The 21614-nt window shown below is 39.0% G+C and overlaps 1 protein-coding gene across 24 annotated transcripts in view; it reads left to right on the top strand.

Annotated features, from left to right (window-relative positions):
* RAPGEF6 (Rap guanine nucleotide exchange factor 6) overlaps positions 1-21614 on the top strand; it is a 234376-nt gene that overhangs the window by 125028 nt on the left and 87734 nt on the right. For 23 of the 24 annotated variants that reach the window (XM_036281928.1, XM_036281948.1, XM_036281931.1 and 20 more), the window contains 3 exons: positions 5916-6047; positions 18768-18945; positions 20913-21049. In XM_036281928.1, the coding sequence (XP_036137821.1) occupies positions 5916-6047; positions 18768-18945; positions 20913-21049 (447 nt within the window). The remainder of the gene's footprint in view (positions 1-5915; positions 6048-18767; positions 18946-20912; positions 21050-21614) is intronic. The other variant, XM_036281933.1, reaches the window with a different exon arrangement.

The raw sequence follows: 21614 nt of genomic DNA on the forward strand, positions 1-21614 counted from the left end.
TGGCTGTGCCCACTGACCACTGGCCTCTGACTACCTTGGAGGATCAGCTGTGTAGGGGCCCACCACACAGAGCAAGACTTACTTCAGCAGGGCTCTGGTACCCACTGAGTCCACTCATTGAGTGTGTCACTTGTGGAGGTTATTGGGTGGTGGTGCATCGATGTGGTCTGAAGCTGTCCACTAGGTGTGCTGGCTCTGGGGCAAGGTCAGCCACTGCCTTGTTCTATCAGGGGCCACCTGACATAAGCTACAAAGTGATCTGCAGATAGGTACTTCTTGTGCTGGGCTTGGAGGTGCCCAGGATAAGCCAAATTGTGAACCAAGGCTGGTTGCTTCTAGTGCCAGGCCTGGAGACACTTAACGAGAGGTATGGGGTTCGCTGAGACCAGATGCTGCTGCTTTGAGACATTTTAGGAAACTCTGAAGCAGAATCTAAGACAGGCCAATCCTATGGTAAAGCCTTTGGAAACAGCTTGGGTGAGCAGGAAAGTTGGGTGGAATGGCTTCTCAGGGAATCACTAGGGCAGGGCAACCAGTGTGAGCCAGGTTGCTGGAGTCCCAGATACCGTGGCCGTCTGCCACCCTAGGGAAAGGCTCACCAAAGCAACATCAGCCTCTGCCAGCACGTCTGTCCAAGAGAGAGCTACCTCTTCAGCCCTTGTCCCAAGGCTAAACAGCTCAGTTCTTCCCTTGTATGTCTCTGGTGCCCCTCAAGCTGCCACCCCTCTGAGTTTAGAGGGAGCAAGTCCGAGTAAGTCTGTGCAGGGGCCCTTTAAGAGGAACTGCCTGGGGCTCTAGCAGCCTCAGCCTCCCTCCGCCTCAGTTCCCACTGGTTTTTCCAGCCAGAAGATATGGGGACTTCTCTTCCTGGCACTGGAGCCCTGAGCTGGGAGCCTGGTGAGGGACAGGGTCCCCTCACTCCTCAGGGAGGACCTTCCCAGCCGAGGTGTCCCTCCTGATTTTTATCCACCACATGTGGGTGTGGGACCAGCCTGCCTGCACCTCTGCCCCTTCTACCAGTCTGGATGTGGCTGCTTCTTTAATTTTGTAGTTGTAGAACTTCTATTCAGCTTGATTTCAGGCAGTTCTGAATGATGGTTGTGTTGTAGTTTAGTTGTAATTTTGATGCTGTTGTTGGAGGAGGTGATATCGCATTTACTTAAGCTGCCATTTTAATCGGAAGTCTCAAGTTTTGTACAGGAAATCTGAGCAACCAACACTGGTACATCTGGCCCTTCATTTCCTGTGTCTTGCCTGAATACATCCCTACCTGAGCTACACTGGTTTGCTTAACTGTTTCCTGAATGCATCATGCTTATTCAATAGAAATAAAATGTGAATCATGTATGTAATTTTAAACGTTCTGATAGCCACATTTAAAAATTTTAAAGGTGAAATTTATGTAATAATATATCTAGTACGTTTTTTAAACATGTAATAAAATGTAGTAATGACTAATAGTATATATATATGTTTTTACTAAATCCAATTTGTACTTTGTACTTACAGCATGTGTCAGTTTGACTAACCACACTTCAAGGGCTCAGTAACCATGTGTGATTAGGGCTACCATATTAGATACTGCAGTTCTGGGTCTTTGTCAGTACTATTCGGTACATTTAGTCTAAATCGTCATCTTTGGGATTCATCTGAAACATCATTCTCCCTGTTCTCTTTCCCCAGTGAGAATGAGGTCTTTCTAAGCTTCATTTGTTATTTTAGTATTTTAATTGTCTCCTTTAATCTTCTAAACCCCATGTTTTATTATTGCTTTTATGACTAGTATTCTTGTTCAGTAAATGGAAAATTAGACCCAACAAACTTGTTAGAAATTTATTTATATTTACATTAAAGAAGTGTAGAGTACTGAAATGTCTTCCTAAGAGTAGCACACAAGAACTTACAGATGTTGTGATATGATATGCACAAGAATCATCTCTATTCCTTGGTTCGTTCGTTCGTTCGTTCTTTCTCTCTCTCTCTCTCTCTCCCTCTCTCTCTTTCTCTCTCTTTTTTCTCTCTCTCTGTCTCTCTGTCTCTCCCTCCCCTCCCCTCCCCCCCTCCCCTCCCCTTCCTCACCCGAGGACATTTTTGCATTTATCTTCAGATAGAGCAGGAGGGGGAGAGGGAGGGAGGGAGGGAGGGGGAGAGAGAGAGAGAGAGAGACAGACATTGATATGAGAGAGACATATCAAGTGGTTGCCACCCACACGACCCCAACAGGGGCCGAGGACAAACTGCAACTGAGGTACGTGCGGGAGCCAAACCTGGGCTTCTCTGGTCTGTGGGCCGATGCTCTAACCGCTGAGCCAAACTATCCAGGGCTATTCCTTGGTCTTTTAAATAAGGTTAATGGGTAAGTGATTTCTGGATAGCCATAGTGTGTCTGTGTCAGGTAGTTATGCTTTAAAAAGCAAATTCTAATGCAGTTTGAAATTTAACAGTGGATATTTGAGGAATACTATTCTGTCGGGGAATTGTGCGATTTTTAAACATTGTCTTTAGAGTTAATAGTAAATATTACTTCATATTTACAGAGCCCTTTGAGCGCCTTTCTCTTAAATGAAATACTGTAATTCCTGGGGTATGTACTGTATGGGGCAAAAAGTTTCAGATAGTAGAGTCTCTTATTTAAAGGGTGCATTTCCCTACTATCATTCTTAGTTGTGGCCAGTTATTCTTGAAGACTGAGTTTTTAAACATAAAGTGGAATGTTTAACAGTCATATTATAGTACTCTTATGCTATACACGCCTGCATTTGTGACAGTCTAGATTCAAGTAGGTCTCTGCCACCACTCTGCAAAAATTAATTGCCCTATGAATATTTCTTGGATAGATGCATAAACTTGTCCCAAAGCCTTATTTCTTACACTGTAAATATTGTAATAAGAATATTGGGGATGAAATAATAATATTGGGAAAAGTTTGGAGAATGCTCTGTGAAAAATATCTTTATTGTGGGACTGGACTTCTTAGACCCTCCATAAGTATGCTTATGTTTGTTGGGAAGAGCTTAGGAGCATATAGTATAACATTATTTTCTAAATTATTCAGCTATTAAATCCCCATTTCCACCCCACCCTTTTTTGTTTTTTGTTATATATCCATGAGTTTTATTCCAAAGTATACAGTTAAGGAAGTGTTGCCCTCCCTGAAATACTGACTGTGCCTGTGATGAAACTTCCCTATTCAGATATCCATGGAAGTCTGAGCAGCAATGACAGTGTTTAGAAGTCAAATAAAATAACTCATTTATTCTACAAATACCTAATGAGCAGATATCATGTGTGGAATAGGCATCACTTTCCTAGTCCTTCATTAGGTAGTAAAAGTAAAATATAAATATATCATCGTCGAGTTGCCTGGGCTTGTGTGGTGTGTGTGTATAATATTGATTTATGTTTTTTGTCATTAAAAGTATTATGTATACTTAATAGAATGTATACTATGTACATAGCAATTTAGTTGCCAAGGTTACAGAATTTCAACACATTCCAGTATCTCTGGCCATTTTTAAAAGAGAAGGTAAGAAGAAATTTCTCTCATATACTTGTGTATATATTTTCAGTTTTGAAAATTTTTCAAATTATTTCTAGAAATAGAGGAATGCTTTCCCCACATGACAATAAAATGTTTCTGCTAGATAGTGCACATAAAGCTAAAAATTCCTTTGGACCACCAGTCCTGATCTTTCTCCTTCCCTAGAGATGTATTTTCTACAGTTTACATATTTGGGACATATAGTGAGCCCTCAAACGCTAGCTGTGCAATCCACCATCATATTATTTCCATTGGATGAAGAGGTTGAGGGGTTCCTACATGAAGATCTTAGTTTTTGAAGTAGAAAGCAGATGATGTGTGCTTATAAATCTGTGTCCACTCTCCACCTTTTCACTGAGCTCTTTGAAGGTGGAACCCATCTGTTTTCAGCATTAAGTTGCCAGCAGAGTTCCTTGCACAAAGTAAGAGTTTAGCAGAGAGTACTAGAACCAGGTAGATCTGAGTGTAAGTTTCAACTCCACTACTTACTTGAGTGTGAGATCTGAGGCAAGTTGCAAATCCTAGTGCCTCAGTTCCTCATCAGTAAAATAGGGAGAATAATAATGCCTACCTTTTAGGGTCTAGTGAGGATGAAGATTGCTCAGTACATTTTAAGTATTATTTCCAAGCCAATTTGCAGACTTGGTCTTCTGGCTTTGGTTTATTATGTTACTTTTATGGATGACTTTCTCCTTAGTCCTGTCTCTGTAGGAATCTTGGAGTATCAAATATCTCCCACCTCTCACAACCACAACCAAACATTTGACACTTTATTCATTTTATTAATCCTCACCCAAGATACTTTTCTATTTATTATCAGATAGAGTGGGAGGGTGAGGGTGGGGGGAGAGAGAGAGAGAGAGAAACAATACGAGAGACACATCGATTGGTTGCCTCTCACACGACTACGATCAGAGCTGGGGATTGAACCTACAACCCTTTGGTCCATAGTCTGATGCTCTAACCTCTGAGCCAACCCTGCCAGGGCCAAACATCTGACATTTTAAAACTATTTTCAGTCTTTGCCTTTCCATCTATTTTATTCCTACATGACATTTAAAAAAATGTTTTTATTGACTTTGGAGAGAGAGGAAGGAAAAGGGGGAGAAAGACACATCAATGTGAAATAGAAGCATCATTTGGCTGCCCCCAGCACACTTCCTACAGGGGATCCAGCCTGCAACCTGGGAGTCAAACAGGTTACCTCTTGGTTGAGCATCATTATGGGATGATGCTCAACCAACTGAGCCACACTGGCCAGGGCACATTTTTTTTCTTTGTATCTAAACAACAGGAATGAAGTAGGAGGAAGATTTTTGAACTGAGACATACTCCAATCAGTAGTTTTTATTAATTTACCTAGTTGCAGTTATTGTAAACAGCTGTACTTAGCTTATTGATTTTTCTGCTGCCTTTTTTTTTTTTTCTGGTACGTGCCCCTAGTGGGAACTGAACCTGGGACTCTCTGGTCCATAGGCGGATGCTCCAACCACTGAGCCAGTCAGGGCTCTCCTGTCTTTTTTTAAAAATATGTTTTTTACTGATTATTTTGAGAGAGTAAGGGAGAGAGAGATAAAAACATCAGTGTCGTTCTCCTGCACTCCCCCTGCTTGGGATCGAGCCCGCAACCCGGGCATGTGCCCTGACAAGGAATTAAACTGTGGGATCTCTCAGTCCATGGGATGATGCTCAGTCCACTGAGCCACACTGGCCTGGCTCTGCTGCCTTTTTAAATACATATAATAGAGCTATGAAATGGCCTTAGTATGGCTTTAGCTCCTTCCACGGGTTTCAATATGTAGCATTTTAATTTTTATATTGTCTAAATATTTTCTAACGTCTGAGTGTGACTTCACTGACCTATGCGCTATTTAGAGGTCTGTTTTATAATTTCCCAGTACATGGTAATTTTCTAGTTATCTTTATACTTATTTCTACCTTCTTTGCACTGTGATCATGGGATATTGTACCTTAATCCAAGATATTGCTGTTGTATTCTGGTATTAGCGACCATTTTGTATTTGTCTGTGTGCATGCATGTGTGTATAATAACATTCCTATCCTTGTATGATGGGAACAGCTGATATTTGGGGTGGGGGCAAGTTTTTCCTCTGAGGTACCATTACTATTGGTAATCTTTTTAGAAAACTGTTCAGTGGGTTTCCTATAGGCTTGCCTAATAGTGTCAGAGTTCTACTAATTTGGTTATCATTTCCTAGGCGGTTTCCTAAGAATGGAGAATTTATGTTAGAAATGAAGTTGCACAGTAATGTACATCAAGCAGAAATTTGTTGCGGGAGTTACAGTGTGTCAAGAACTCTTATAAAGGTGAAGTTTGATATTTAGAATGTCTTAAATTATTTTTCTTCTTCAGCTTCCAGCCGATCTTACGAAGATGCACATCACCGACAACCCTCATCCACAGGTGACTCATGTGTCTTCTAGTCAGTCTGGTTGTAGCATCACTAGTGACTCTGGAAGCAGCAGTTTATCTGATATCTATCAGGTAATATCTTAGTGGTTTGTGTGTTGTGTATGGCTTTTTTATTCTACCAAGTATCCTGGGCTTGTGTCTTAGATGGTCACATGTCTTTTAAGTAGGGTTTGAAATTCAGGCATAAGATTTTTGGGAAAATATGCTTTATTTACTGTTTCAAATCTGGAAGCCTAATTAAAGAGTTAATATATCTTTTGAGAGTTATTAAATATGGTCCAATAGTGTATGGACATAATGTTGTTGTTTTTTTTAATTTCTTTTATCTATGTGCCTCCATATAATGCTTGCTTTAGTAAAAATTAGTTATTGAAACATCTGGGCTTACATTTACAGAAAGGCTGCATTTTATTATGACTATATGTTTTCTATAAGTAGTCATTGAAGAAAATTAGAGTTGCTTTTGTATTGTAAAGGATTTATTAAATTTTCTAGCAGCCACATTAAAAAATTAAAGGAAATAGCCCTGGCCGGTTTGGCTCAGCGGTTAGAGCGTCAGTCTGCGGTCCGGAGAGACCCAGGTTCAGTTCCCGCTAAGGGCATGTACTTCGGTTGCAGTTTGTCCCCGGCCCTGGTTGGTCGTGCGGGTGGCAGCCACTCAATGTGTCCCTTTCACATCGATGTTTCTCTCTCTCTCTCTTTTCCTCTCTCTCCCTCCCACTCTATCTGTACAAAAAAATGGAAAAATGTCCTCAGGTGAGGATTAAAAAAAAAAAAAATTAAAGGAAATAAGTCAAAACAATTTTAATAATATATTTTATTTAGCATAATACAGGGAAGGGCAAAAGTAGGTTTACAGTTTATATGGAAAATAATACAGTAATTAATAAATAATGATATAAGAATGAACTTTTTGCCCTGGATAGTTTGGCTCAGCAGTTGGAGTGTTGGCCTGCGGTCCAGAGAGACCTGGGTTCGGTTCCCGCTAGGGTCACGTATCTCGGTTGGGGTTTGTCCCCGGCCCTGGTTGGGTTGTGCGGGTAGCAACCACTCGATGTGTCCCTTTCACGTCGCTCTCTCTCTCTCTCCCTCTCACCCTATATGAACAAAAAGTGGAAAAATGTCCTCACGTGAGGGATAAAAAAAAAAAAAAGAAACTGTTTTATGTACGCATAATTGTAAACCTACTTTTCCCCACCTCTGTATATCCAAATATTATCATTTCAACATTTAATCAGTATTTTAAAACTGTGAATGAGTTACTTTTTTTTTTAATACTATGTCTTCAATAGCCAAGCTTTACTATACACTTACAGCAACATCTCAATTCAGACTAGCCACAATTTCAAGTGCCCAACAGCCACATGTGGTTAGTGGCTACCATATGGTACTGATCTGTTGAAACAGAATCATTATCTAAGGAAAGCATTTTAGATGCTTGTTCTATTCTACTGAGTTACCCAGATTCAGATGTTTTAGGAAAATCAGCATTCTTCTGTTAAGGGAAGTTTGTAGGCAGATGAAAGTTGGGGAAAAAAGCCTCCATGTTTGGTTTATGCATGTGTCTTTTCTCCGCAAAAGTCATTGCTCTGACCATCAACATCTACCTTTTTGGCATTTTGTAATAGACAGAGCAAGGAATTTTCCCTGTTCACCATTTTATAGTAGAACAGGAAACATTTTTTAAAGTAAAGTTTAAAATAATACAATGGGTCTGGGGCCTTGCTGTGTGTTTGTTTACTTGTTGGACTCCATGCATTCTGTTCCTCATCAAAAGAAATATCTTATGGAAGAAATAACAGTTGTTGCACACCTAAAAGTAAAAGTAGAGTTGTGTCTTCTCTGTACTCTGTGTTTTTTCTAGAAAAGAACCCTGAGGAATATTGACCCTGGATTAATGAAGATCAGGGATGTGGCTCTAGATTTCTCACAGGATAAGTGAGAATGTCTGGACCTTGTTAGAAGAGACTATGCAACAGACATGTGGTGTTCACAGACTATAGACAACCTAGTCTCACTAGTGTATCCATTTTTAAGCCACATGTGATCACCTTTTTGGAGCAAGGAGCATAGCCCTAGATGGTTGTGAGAAAAGGGTAAGAAGATTGACATCCAAGGTTACTTGGGAAGGCCAGTGCTTTACTGTGAACTAGAAAATGGGCTACACACAGTACAGTTCTGTGTCTTTGGCAAGATCCCGGAGGAGATTCTGAAGCGTTGCACTTACATTAGCATCTATAAGATGTTCACCTGAGGCTGGAGCTGGAGTACACCTACTGGTGTAGTTAGAATTCTTTTCTACAGAACCATGGCCCTGTAAGTGGCTGATCTGTTCCAACCTTCCATATGTTTTCCTTCCTCAGTCACACTCTCTACACCTCGCTCTACTTTTAAGAGTTTCATTTTGGATAAACTGTGGGCAGGTATCCTTGCCAGCTATTCTGCATGTCAAAGGAGTGCCTCCATTATAATGCTGGAGGTTAGCATTGGCTCTCCTTCCTTGATCATCACATTCAGCACCAAATCATATCAGTTCTGCATCCTACATCATTAATTGTGTATTTGTGTGTATATGTTTAATATTAACTGAGATGTAATTTACATATCATAAAACTCATCCTCTTTAGTATAACCTACATGGAGACATAGAACATTTCCATCACCTCAAAAAGTACTTTATGCCCATTTGTAGACAGTCCCTTTTCTTAACCTCTTAGCCCCTGGCAAACACCAATCGGTTTTCTGCCCTTAGACTCTTAAGGGCAGCGGTTCTCAACCTGTAGGTCGCCTAAGACATAGCAGTAGCAAAATTACAATTATGAAGTAGCAACAAAAATAATTTTATGGTTGAGGGTCACCACAACATGAGGAACTGCATTAAAGGGTCGCAGCATTAGGAAGATTGAGAACCAGTGCCTTAGAGTTTTGTGTTTTCCAGAAGGTCATATAAGTGGAATCATATAGTTAAATGATAACACAGTGAAACTTACAAAGTAACTAATAAGATAAAAGTGAGCTTTAATGAATTCAGGGAGAATGGACAGATAAAAGGAGCAAAGATAATGAAATTCTAGAACCAAAATAGGAATTAAGAAATTTCAAGTAGAGCCCTAGCCAGTTTTGCTCAGTGGTTAGAGTGTTGGCCTGTGGACCAATGAGTTGTGGGTTTGATTCTGGTCAAGGGCATGTACTTCAGTTGTGATTCATCCCCGGCCCTGGTCAGATTGTGAGGGAAGCAACCAGTCAATGTTCTCACATCGATGTTTCTCTGTCCCTCCCTTCCCATCCCTCCCACTCTGCCTGATGATATATAGAAAAATATCCTTGGGTGAAGATTAAAAATATATATCTATGTGTATATATAGCAAGTAGAAAATTATCATATCAAAGTCAAATATGCAGAAATGTGAGATAAAATCTTTTAAGAGTAGCCAAAACAGGTAAAAATTTTCAAGCATGGGCTTTAGTTAAGCTTAGAACAATAGCCAAAGGGTAGAAACAGTATAAAGATTAAATCAAGCAAACCTACAAAGATAAAAATAGAAGGAAAATAAATCAGTATCTTTAAATAAATATATGTGCATGCTTACTTATATATATTTGGTATTTGTATACATGAAATGCAAATCTGAATTTAAGAGGACCAAATGGTACCAATGTTTTTCTACTGGTAAGTTTATGGGTACTTTTTATTATGTTCCTTAAGCTTTTATGTTTAATAATGAACATTATTATTTCTGTATTTAATAAATTTTAAGAGGATGTAAATAGGGTATACAGTTAAAAATAAAAATTGAAAAAAATGTGGGGAGAGATTAAAGGAATGATTAGTAGAGGGTAAGAGGAATAAGAGGAAAAGTAATAAATTAATAAAATATATCCCCCAAAGTGCCAACTGTCTAGACTACCATTTTAAAAAATGGATAAGCAAAATAACACCAACCAAATTTTATGTATGCAATCAGATCCTCAGGACTAAAACAGAGAAGAAAAGAAGGCTTAAATATCAATACTGTACCCTTAGTCTTTTCCTGACTTCAGGCCTCCTTGGGGGTACCTGTTAAAGCTGTGAATGCACCCTTTAGTTACAGGTGTCCGTTCCCATTGTATGTACCTTGGCCAGCAACAGTTGAAGTGGTTTGTCTGGTTATCTGACTGTCTCAACATTGGGGAGATTTAAAAGTGGACATCTAACCCAGTCATGACTTCTAACAATAAAAGCAAAGCCTTGCAAAATAATGCAAGTAAATTTGGAGGTTTGGAGTGAAGAGAGAGTGTCATCCTAACAGCAGTTTTTAACAAGGAAATTGTTTATTCCATTTTATATGGCCAGATGTTTGGCTGTGCTTCTGTGTGTTTCCTTCTTGAAAGTTTTCTTATCTTCTGGTTTAAAAATAAAAGCCTTTGGCCCTGGCCGGTTTGGCTCAGCAGTTAGAGTGTTGGCCTGAAGACCAGAGAGTCCCGGGTTCGGTTCCCACTAAGGGTGCGTACTTTGGTTGCAGTTTGTCTTCGACCCCTTCGGTTGGGGTTGTGTGGGTGGCAGCCAGTCGATATGTCTCTCTCACATCGATGTTCTCTCTCTCTCTCCCTCTCTCCTTCCTGCTCTGTTTGAAGATAAATGCAAAAATGTCCTCAGGTGAGGATAAAAACAATAAATAAAAGCCTTTGGTTCTCAAAGAAACTTTAGAATAAAACATTTACCACAGTCTGGGAAAAAAGGGTCAAATAATGCTTTTGGTGTGCATATGTTTTTAATCAGATCTGCTTAAAATTTAACTAAAAGTATGTATTTAGATGTTAGAATGTTCTTGGGTAGCATATTTTATATATTCTCAAAGAATACTTGAGAAATAGGAGTGTTTCTTTCTAGATCCCTTTTTCTATTTATTTCAGTCTTGTCCAAGAGCTGGGACACTGTGAATGTTGATTCTGGAACTGAAGTGCTTGTCTTTTCATTAACTTACAGTCATAGAACAACATTTTGGTCAACAATGGACCACACAATGATGGTCCCATAAGATTTTAATAGATTATAAGCAAACTGTTTGTGATGTTCAAAGAAAAGGCAGACCCAAATAAGACGTTGAGTTTAGTGCTAGTTTTTGGTGGTTTATATTAAGGAGGAGGCACAGCATAGTCTTTACCTGCCCAGAGCTGCAAGGAAGCAACAGGAGAGGGCTGGGGAGCAGGGGAGCCCACCCCTGCACATGGGCACAGGCACACACACACACTCCTACGCACAAACTTCTCTTCCCTTCTTTTTATCTTTCCTCCCAGTCCAGTTCCTCCCTCTCTCTCCCTTCTACCCCTTCTCTCTTTCTTCCCTGTTCCTTCTATTATTTCTCCTCTCCAGCTCTATCTCCTAGATATCTTTCCATCTCTGCAGTCCCTTCATCTCCCTTTCTCTTCCTTCCCACCTCCCTTCCCCTGATGACTACTCTCCCTCAAATGGTTCTTCCTCCCATAGCTCTTCTCCTAGTACTCCCCCAATGTATGTGTGCATGCACACACACTTTCTCTTATACCATATTTTTACTGTACTTTTCTATTTTTAGATATGTTTAGATACACAAATATTTAGTTTTCCCTTACAGTTGCCTGCAGTATTTAGTACCATGACATGTTTGCTGTACTGACTTGAAACCTAAGAGCAATAAGCTATACCATATAGACCTAGTGTGTATAGTAGGCTCTATCCTCTAGGTCTATATACATGCACTCTAAGACCACATGAGGACAAAATCACCTAACTTTTCTCAGCATATCCCTCTTTTAGTGACACGTGACTGTTCTTTTAGATAATGTGTGGCACACACATTTATCCCCCACCTATATTTTTTAGCCTCTATGTAGGACATAAACATGTTCTTAAAAATCCCAGTGCTTCAGTCATTACATCACAGTGATTCCTTAATTCAGAGCTCTAAGTGCCCAGTCTCTCTAGATCTCTGATGCCATTTTCCACCAGGACGCTCTTTTGATACCTCCTCTAGCATTCATTGCTTACCACATGTTTTCTTCCACTTGTCTTTAGTATTTCTGTTAAGAATATCATGTGTCCTAGTCAGAATCTGTTATCTTTTTAAATTTTTCACTTGCAGTAAATTGCAAAAAACAGTTATGACTCTACTCCTCTATTTAAAAAGCTTCAATGCCTGGCCGGTTTGGCTCAGCGGTTAGAGCGTCGGCCTGCGGTCCCGAGAGACCCGGGTTCGGTTCCCGCTAAGGGCATGTACCTCGGTTGCAGTTTGTCCCCGGCTCTGGTCAGTCGTGCGGGTGGCAGCCACTCGATGTGTCCCTTCACGTCGATGTTTCTCTCTCTCTGTTCCTCTCTCCCCCTCCTACTCTGCCTGAACAAAGGATGGAAAAATGTCCTCGGGTGAGGATGAAAAATAAATAAATAAAAAATAAAAAGCTTCAATGCTTTACTGTTACATAATTTACACACTTCATTTCAAATTCATATTTAAGTTCCAAGCCTTTCCCTTCTAACCACAATCAGCAAACCTGGTTTTATATACCTACCACCATTCTCCACTCGCACACTGTAGATTCTGGTCCATGACTAATATATAATGGATATTCTCTGACCATATTTGCCTTTTCCCAGTTCAGTGTTTTGTAATGCTGCTCTGCTAGCTGCTCCACCTAGATGACATTTTTATATTGTCTCACATGTCTTGGAGCCTCACAGCAGTTTTTCTGTGCGTCATGTCTTTTTCTATTCCGCTGTTTAGTGTATGTTACATTATAGTCATACTTGACATTTTTTATCATAGTAAATTTATGGAGGGGAGAGTGTTTTTCTTACTTGTAGATCCCATGCAGAGTTAAGCACAGTTTTGGCACTTAGGAAGTAATCTAGAAAATTTTTTTAGTTGAATTACATTTGTAGGTAGAAACCAGTATTGTTTCCAAGGTTTACTACTAACTAAAGCATGGTTATCCAGAGCAGAGGAGGCTTTACTTTGCCTGCCTGCCATGTTGTAGAGATAATGGAATGGGCCAGCCTGGACAGTACTATTGTGAAGGATTAATTTCATAGGATTCTTGCCCTGACCAGAAAGCCAAAGAAAAAACATAAGGACTAAGTGGTCCATGAAAAAGGTTGAGTGACATACTGAATATAGGAGCACTGAAAGCGTAAGGTTCTGTCTTAATGTTTGCTCTAAATGTGAAAATGTGAGTTTTCTAAGTTTGTGTAATTTTTCATTCTAACTTGTAGTTCCCCTTTTTTTTTTTTTTTTTTTTTTTATCCTCACCCGAGGACATTTTTCGATATTTTGTTCAGATAGAGTGAGTGGGAGAGAGAGAGAGAGAAACATCGACATGAAAGCGACACATCGAGTGGTTGCTACCCACACGACCCAACCAGGCCTGGGGACAAACTGCAACCAAGGTACGTGCCCTTAGCGGGAACCGAACCCGGGTCTCTCCGGACCGCAGGCTGACGCTCTAACCGCTGAGCCAAACAGACTAGGGCTGTAGTTCCCCTTTTTGTAGCTTCATGTTTATCTGGATGCAAACAGGAAAAGGAAATCTTATGATGGTTTATTTGGGGAAGGCCAGGTCATCAGAAAATTACCTCAGACTATCGGCCTTACTGAATTATATTTACATATATACATAGATACATATTCATACTACAGGAAAGGAAAAACACAGGAAGATTAATATTTGTCTTATTAGCCTTTCCACCAATATACTTTTTTTTTTTTTCTTTTTTAACTTAAATAATTTAGTATAATCTTCTTGATGGTCTGCTGTGTTCCAAGTACTAGGATAAAGTAGTTGAAAGTCCAGGGCTTTAATCTTTTGTGTACTCTACCTTAATGAATATGGCATATCTTTTTACCTACCTTTTTTTGTAACAACTTTTGATATTATCATATGAATCTCTGAGGCTCTGTTGAATTTTTGTTGTTGTTGTTTGTTTTGTTGTTGTTTTGGCTTTTTCCTTCTCTTTGCTTCAGTTTGGGCACTTTTTTATTACCCTTCAAGTTCACTCTTTTTACAGTTTACATTTATTTATTGAGATGTCCCATTTTCTCCGTAATTATGTTGTATTTTCTTTTAAATCCTTGAATTTCTTGATAATAAATGTCTAAAGCTCATGTCTTCTAATTCCATCATCTCTGTCATTCCTGGACTTCATTATATTGATAGATTTTTCTCCTGGTTATGGATCACATGTCCCTGTTTCTTCACCTATCTAGAAAATTTTTGTATGGTGGGCATTGTGGATACATTTTTTAAATTCTTTCCCAGTTATTAGAGTATTAAACTTTCAGCCCAGGATCTGCATCCTCAGAAGCATCATTCAGTGATTTCCAATCCTAGTGGTCATCATATCTAACTTTACCTAAAGACCTAGCTTGCCTTTGTTTTAGTCAAGGAATTAGATTTTGGAATTTATCTACATAGCTCACTTTATTTACTTTTTGTTGTTGTTAATCCTCACCCAAGGAGATACACACACACACACACACGTATCTTTTTTTTTGTTGTTGTTACGCGCCCCTAGCGGGAACCAAACTTGGGACTCTCTGGTCTGCAGGCCGACACTCCAACTGCTGAGCCAAACCACCAGGGCAAAGATATATATTTTTTCAATTAATTTTTAGATAGAGTGGGAGGGAGAGAGAGAGAGAGAGAGACACATCAGTCAGTTGTCTCCTGCACAAGCTCAGTGGGCCCGGGATTGAACCTACTACCCAGGTTACATCCCCTTACCAGGAATCAAACCCATGACCCTTTTGTCCATGGGCTGACGCTCTAACCACTGAGCAAAACTGGCCAGGCTATTTACTTACTTTTAGAATACCAAAATCTTTTTGATTTCCTAGCATGCTTTTAGCCACTGTTTTTTATTTTTTTATTCTTAATTCTTACCTTGGCACCATATTTCTCTTGTATGCTGTTTACATTTTACCAGTTTAGTATGTTCTCATAACTAATTTTATTTATCTTTTTTATTATATCCTACTTTGAAAAACTACAGGTAAGAGAAGTTGTAAGAATAGATTAAATTTTTTTGTTTGCACATGGCCTTAAAAGTTCCCTAAAAGAGTTCTTTTAGTAGTCTTCTCCCAATTCCTACCCGTGACTTCCATTCTCTTTAAAGAGCTGTTTTCTTAAATGTCTTTACTTCTCAGGCAGATTATAATCCTTTTCTATTGGTCACGTAACTGACTTGCATCTTGCCTTTTTGTTTTGAGCTATCATCTTTTGATCTGACTTAATCTAAAAGGTGAGAATGAGACTAGGTTGAAATAATCTGGGGATGAAAACCTGAGATTAAGATGAGGCCCTGGCCGGTTTGGTTCAGCAGTTAGAGCATCGGCCTGCGGTCCAGAGAGACCTGGGTTCAGTTCCTGCTAAGGGCACGTGCCTCGGTTGCATTTTAACCCCCAGCCATCCTTGGGTCGTGTGGGTGGCAACCACTCGATGTGTGGTTTTTGACGTGGATGGTTTTCTCTCTCTCTCTCTCTCCCTCCCACTCTATCTGAACAAAAAATGAAAAAATGTCCTCGGGTGAGGATAAGAAAAAAAAAAAAGATGAGGACAGGATGGTTTAAGAACCCAAATTTAGCCTGGCAAGTGTTTCTCAGTGGTTAATTCATCATCCCATGGACTGGGAGGTCCTGGTTCAATCCCTGACCAATGTTTCTCTCTCATATCAGTGTTTCTGTCTCTCTCTCCCTTCTTCTCTCTCTAAAAAAATCAGTAAAAACCTATTTTATTTTTTTATTTTTTTATTTTTTATCCTCACCCGAGGATATTTTTCCATTTTTTTGTACAAATAGAGTGGGAGAGAGAGAGAGGAAGGGAGAGAGAGAGAGAAACATCGACGTGAAGGGACACATCGAGTGGCTGCCACCCACATGACCAACCAGGGCCGGGGACAAACTGCAACCGAAGTACGTGCCCTTAGCGGGAACCGAACCCGGGTCTCTCCGGACCGCAGGCCGACGCTCTAACCGCTGAGCCAAACTGGCCAGGGCAGTAAAAACATATTTTAAAAAACCTAAATTTACAAGGTAAATTGTTCTTAATAATTAATAAAGTAGAAAAGGGCTATTCCAGAGATGAGCTTATGTATTCTGAAAAATAAAATAAACTTGTGTAGGAAATACTGCTTTAGTTTTTTTTTATTTGTTTGTTTTTTAATCCTCACCCGAGGACATTTTTGCATTTATCTTCAGACAGAGCCGGAGGGAGAGAGGGAGGAAAAGAGAGAGAGAAACATCGATGTGAGAGAGACATTGAGTGGTTGCCACCCACACGACCCCATCCGGGGACAAACTGCAACCGTGGTACGTGTCCCTAGCGGGAACCGAACCCAGGACTCTCTGGTCCGAAGGCCGACGCTTTAACCGCTAAGCCAGCCCGGCCATGGCACTGCTTTAGTTTTTTTAACACTAGTTTCTTGGATTAAAATCAGTGTATGTAAATAAATTCGACTTTTGAAAAAGTCATGTTAGTGTTTACACATGTTTAAATTGAAACTACCGTCTTTGAAAAGGGATTGTAATCTGCTAGCAAGCTTATGGTTCTGAATATATATTATTTAGAAATATGCTCCACTAAAACTCTGAAGTTCCATAGCCGGAAAATAACTCAGGAGAGCATACTAGTCATGAGGTAGGGTTGTTCCTATACAATCCTTAACAGATTAATCTTATAGCTCTCAAATTGGGTATTTAATTTGGTTTAAACTAATTGTTTCTTAAAGCTGTGCAGAAATCCAAAGGAAGTATAAAACAGAATCTTAGAAAACAAATTAGGACTCTTTCAGTTGCAGGTATCAGTCTTAACTTAATTAACAACAGCCAGAAAGGGTAAAATTTATTGATCCACAGAGAAAGCAGAGGCAGCTCTGGCCTCAGGGAACCTGGAAACTTGCGGGTGTCTCTGCCTATCTGTCTCTCTAGTCCTTTGGCTCCTGGTAGCTTGCTTGTTCTTCCTCCCTCTCTCCTGTGCTACTTTCTGTCACAGATGGTCTTTGTGCCATGCCCTTTCTATCTCTGTCGTGCATGCTCTATTTCTGTTGCTTTGTTGCTCTGTGTCTTTCTGTCTGTCTCTGTTTTTCTGTCTGCCTCTCTTGTTTAGTGTACTTCCAATTCCCTTGCCCCTTTCTCTACCTATTACTTACATTTTCTCCAACCATAGAAAGGCTTTCCCATATGGCTATAAGCTGCTCTGCATCACACTCTTCTAATTCAGCAGAGGAAAAGGACACTCTGCCCTCCAATTCCAATTATAAAAGTCCAGACAAGAGGTCTTTCTGTCTTAGTTTATATAGCCAGGGACAGAGCACTGTTCTCCACTGTAATCTCTCTGTTAAATTAGAGAAGAACAGCAATTCCCTAAAAGAAGAAGATCCTCGCCCTGACCAGTTTGGCTCAGCGGTAGAGTGTCGGCCCACCAACCAAAGAATTGTTCAATTCCGGTCAGGGGCGCATAACTCAGTTGCGCTTCTGTCCCTGGCCCTGGTCGGGGTCGTGCGGGAGGCAACCAACCAATTGATGTGTTTGTCTGTCTGTCTGTCTCTCTCTCTCATACCTTATCTCTCTCTGTCCCCCACTCTATCTGAAGATAAATGGAAAAAAGTATCCTCAGGCAAGGATTTTTTTAAAAAAGAAGGAAGATCTGGGCAACAAAACAGCAAATGTTCGATACAGGAGATGCAACTTAAATATTTGAAGATTTTGTTCAACTCATTTTTCTCTGTAACTGCTTCAGTATTCATGCTTTTTTATTGATATGTATCAAGTGAGTGTAATACTTAGAAATATTACCAAGTAATCCACTTCAGGACAATTTTATTTCCTAAAAGACGTCTTCATTATTTTCTATGAATGATATTTAAATTTACAGGTTTTTTTAAAAAAATCTGCTAGTTTCTTTACAAGTATCTGAGACTAATGTTTCCAGAGTTGAGGTTGTAAATATAAGTTTATATTAAAGATTGGTTAGAATAATCTCTGTTCTTCTCAATTGACACAATATTAGATTTAAGTAAGGTATTGGGAAGTCATGAGTATTTGTTTAGTCCTTCACAGTTGGTCTGTTTTAGCACTTTTCAGTACTACTCTTTACCTGTTTTATACTTCTGTTCTTAATTTACATGATTACTTACCCTGTTAGACTCTAAACATCAGTGATAAAAGAATGATATTTTATTTACAACACCCAGTGTAAATTCATAAGTTCTCATAAAATGATTGTTGGCAAACTGTCTTTACCTTTCCTGCACCTCATGTTTTAGGAAATGCACTTTTAAGAAATACAACTGTTGCTCAGTGGTTGAACATCAACCCACGCATCAAGAGTTCACCAGTTCGATTCCTGGTTAGTGCACATGCCCAGATTGTGAGCTCGATCCCCAGTAGGGGGCATGCAGGAGGTTCTCTTTCACGTCCGTGTTTCTCTTTCTATTCTCCCTTCCTCTCTTTCTAAAAATCAGTAGAAATAAAAAATAAATTTTTAAATAAAGAAAAATAAGTGTTGGAAAACAGGTATTAAAACATGTAGTGATATTTGAGTCTCCTAACCATTTTATATTTACCAGGTAAGATTTATCACCTAGATGTCATGCCATGGAATGATGAAACTGTATTTTAGGCAGAGAGAAATCTTTTTATAAATAAGTATCATTTTGTTTTTGATACAACGTACAATATTGCCTAATTCTTTATTATATTTGGTATTGAGGGATAGTTTTAATTAACTCAGACTGTGTCATATGATTTTTATAACATGAAAAGTAATGAAGGTTTCTTTCTATAGGCTACGGAAAGTGAAGTAGGAGATGTAGATTTAACACGTCTTCCAGAAGGACCTGTTGATTCTGAAGATGAAGAAGAGGAAGATGAAGAGATTGATCGAACAGATCCACTGCAGGGGCGAGATCTTGTTCGAGAATGTCTTGAAAAAGAACCTGCAGACAAAACTGATGATGACATTGGTAAAAAATACATAAAAAGCTGTTCACAATAACAATTTTATAGTTTAATTTAGATATAGTTACCTGTTGTTGCATAACAAATTACCCTAAAACTTCGTGACTTAAAACAACACACATTCACTTTCTCATACTTTTTCTGGATCAGGAATTCAGGAGCAGCCTAGATGAGTGGTTCTGGCTCTGGGTCATAAGGTTGTAATGAGAATGTTGAAATCATCTGAGGTTTTGCTGGACTAAGCTAGAGGACCTGTTTCCAACATGGCTATTGACATGGCTTTTGGACAAGACCTGAAGTCCTCACGTGTGCCTCTCCAGAGGCTGCTTAAATGTCCTCAAAACAAGGCAGTTGGCTTTACCCAAAGCAAGTAATCCAAGCGAGAGTAAGGCAGGTGCCATAATGTCTTCTATCATCTGGCTTCCAGAGTGACATATCATTACTTCTTCCAAGTTCTGTTTGTCACACAGAGCAACCGTCATGTAATATAGGAGGGGGATGCACGAGGACATAAATTTCAAGAGGGAGGGATCATTTAGGGCCATCTTTGAGGCTGGCTGCCCAAATTTGAGAGCCTGTTTAGAGGGTCTATCAGGGGAGCACAGCTACTTGTATGCTTTTGACCAAAGAGCAGTCCTCTATTGGAGAAGGTCATCCTCTTCAAAGAAGCGTGCAGTTTTGGGAGGGATGCTCATGGAGCTGTGAGGGAGGGAGGGGACACCAAATCACCCTCACTCATATCCTGGCTGTCCAGATTTATAAAATAAAAGCTTTGATTACATTAACATGATTTCCCCCTTCATGCTTATAAGACATTTAAAACATAGTACATCAGTGCCCAATGTCTGAATTAGCTTTTAAAAATTTTTTTGTTATCAAAAATCATATTTTTACTTCTCTAGCTTGAAAAGATATATATATATATATAATTTTTGGTTAAACCTGGATTTTTTTTTCCGAAGTAGTTACTATACTTTGGGGGTTAAATAATACTAAAGATCCTAATGCTATCTTTAAAGACAAAGATTAGTGTCGTTATATATTGTTATGATTCAATTAAGGTTTTATTCTAGATTTTTCTGTTATAGCAGTCATATTGCTGATGTTTTAATCAGAAGATGATGGTACTAATAATCATAATCTATGTTAATAAAGATCAATACATTTGCACATTCCTTGCCACTCTAATGACATATAGTTAAGCAACCTGCAATTTAGGTTCATGTTGTGACTATTACCTGGATAGAAACTGAAAGTACATTTTTTTATGATAAAGATATACTATGCTATTTTCACAAAGCTTTTAAAAAATTGAAATATAACTAACTCCCGGTTGTCTGTGGGTGGATATCAACTTACAGTTATTTCTGTTCCAGCCTTAACTGACTGCTTATATGGGTTGCTTCCTTATATTTATGTGTATTACTCATGTGTTTATACCAGGGAATGGCCTAAGGCAGGCATTCCTAAACATTTGTTGGTTAAAGAGAGTTACCTTCTATTACTTTGAAAGATTTTGCATTTGTTATCTCTAATTTAATTTTGCCATTTATTAATAACATTTTTCTTAAAAACTCTTGCCCAGTAAGAACAAAATAAAATGCTTTTTCACTAATCTGTTCTAAGGACACCACTATACTAACCACTGTGGAATCGCATCGCATTCTAGGAAAATTAGATAAACTCTCCAGCCTCATTCAGATCTGTGTAATTTCCTGGTTCTGTCTAGAGGTTGTGAGTTCTGGTGTTTTCCAATGTACCTAAAATTCCATGTGAGTTCAAATACATCTATCTATTAACCAAATAACTGATATTTTTAACCAACAGTCATCTTGTGCCTTGGTTTCTCTAGTTTAGTAGCATACATTCATAAGTTCATTGGGAAATTAGGCATTGAATTCTAAATTTTATTGTATCTTTAGAGTGTAGTCCTTGATACGGTCTCTGTACTACAATTTCTGTTTTTTAATAGAACAATTACTGGAGTTTATGCACCAGCTCCCTGCTTTTGCAAACATGACCATGAGTGTAAGGAGAGAACTCTGCTCAGTGATGATTTTTGAAGTAGTAGAGCAGGCTGGAGCTATTATTCTTGAAGATGGACAAGAGGTAGGTTAATAGATATAATGGTACACATTATGTAATATGGGAGGTAATTTTTAGAATAATATAATTTCCATAAACTTTCGTAAATCCTGATTTAAAATGTATACACTTTTAAAAAGTGAATGCTAAGTTTGGAGTAGTTTAATTTCTTAAGAGATGTTTTTACTTTATGTACTTTATCTTAATTTTGATTTTCTAGCAGTGGACCTTGCACAGAATAATAAATGTTTAATAGATAATATTTATTCAACCACATTTGTTTTTACTTTTCAAAATAAGTTGTAAGACTTTTAAAAAATTCTTAATCATTATTCTATGCATATATTTATTATATCATTATTATTGATTAAAATGTTTATCAGGTCTGGCCAGTATGGCTCAGTGGTTGAGCATCGACCCATGCACCAAGAGGTCGCTAGTTCGATTCCTGGTCAGGGCACATACCTACAGAGTCTCTCAAAAAGCATTTATAGCATTGGCCCATGCACTGAAGGGTGGCAGGTTTCAATTCCTGATCAAGGGCACATAACTGAGTTGAAAGTTCGGTCCCCGGCCCTGCTCAGGGTGT

Source organism: Molossus molossus, unplaced genomic scaffold, assembly GCF_014108415.1.
Source record: "Molossus molossus isolate mMolMol1 unplaced genomic scaffold, mMolMol1.p scaffold_m16_p_4, whole genome shotgun sequence".
Classification (NCBI taxonomy): Eukaryota; Metazoa; Chordata; class Mammalia; order Chiroptera; family Molossidae; genus Molossus; species Molossus molossus.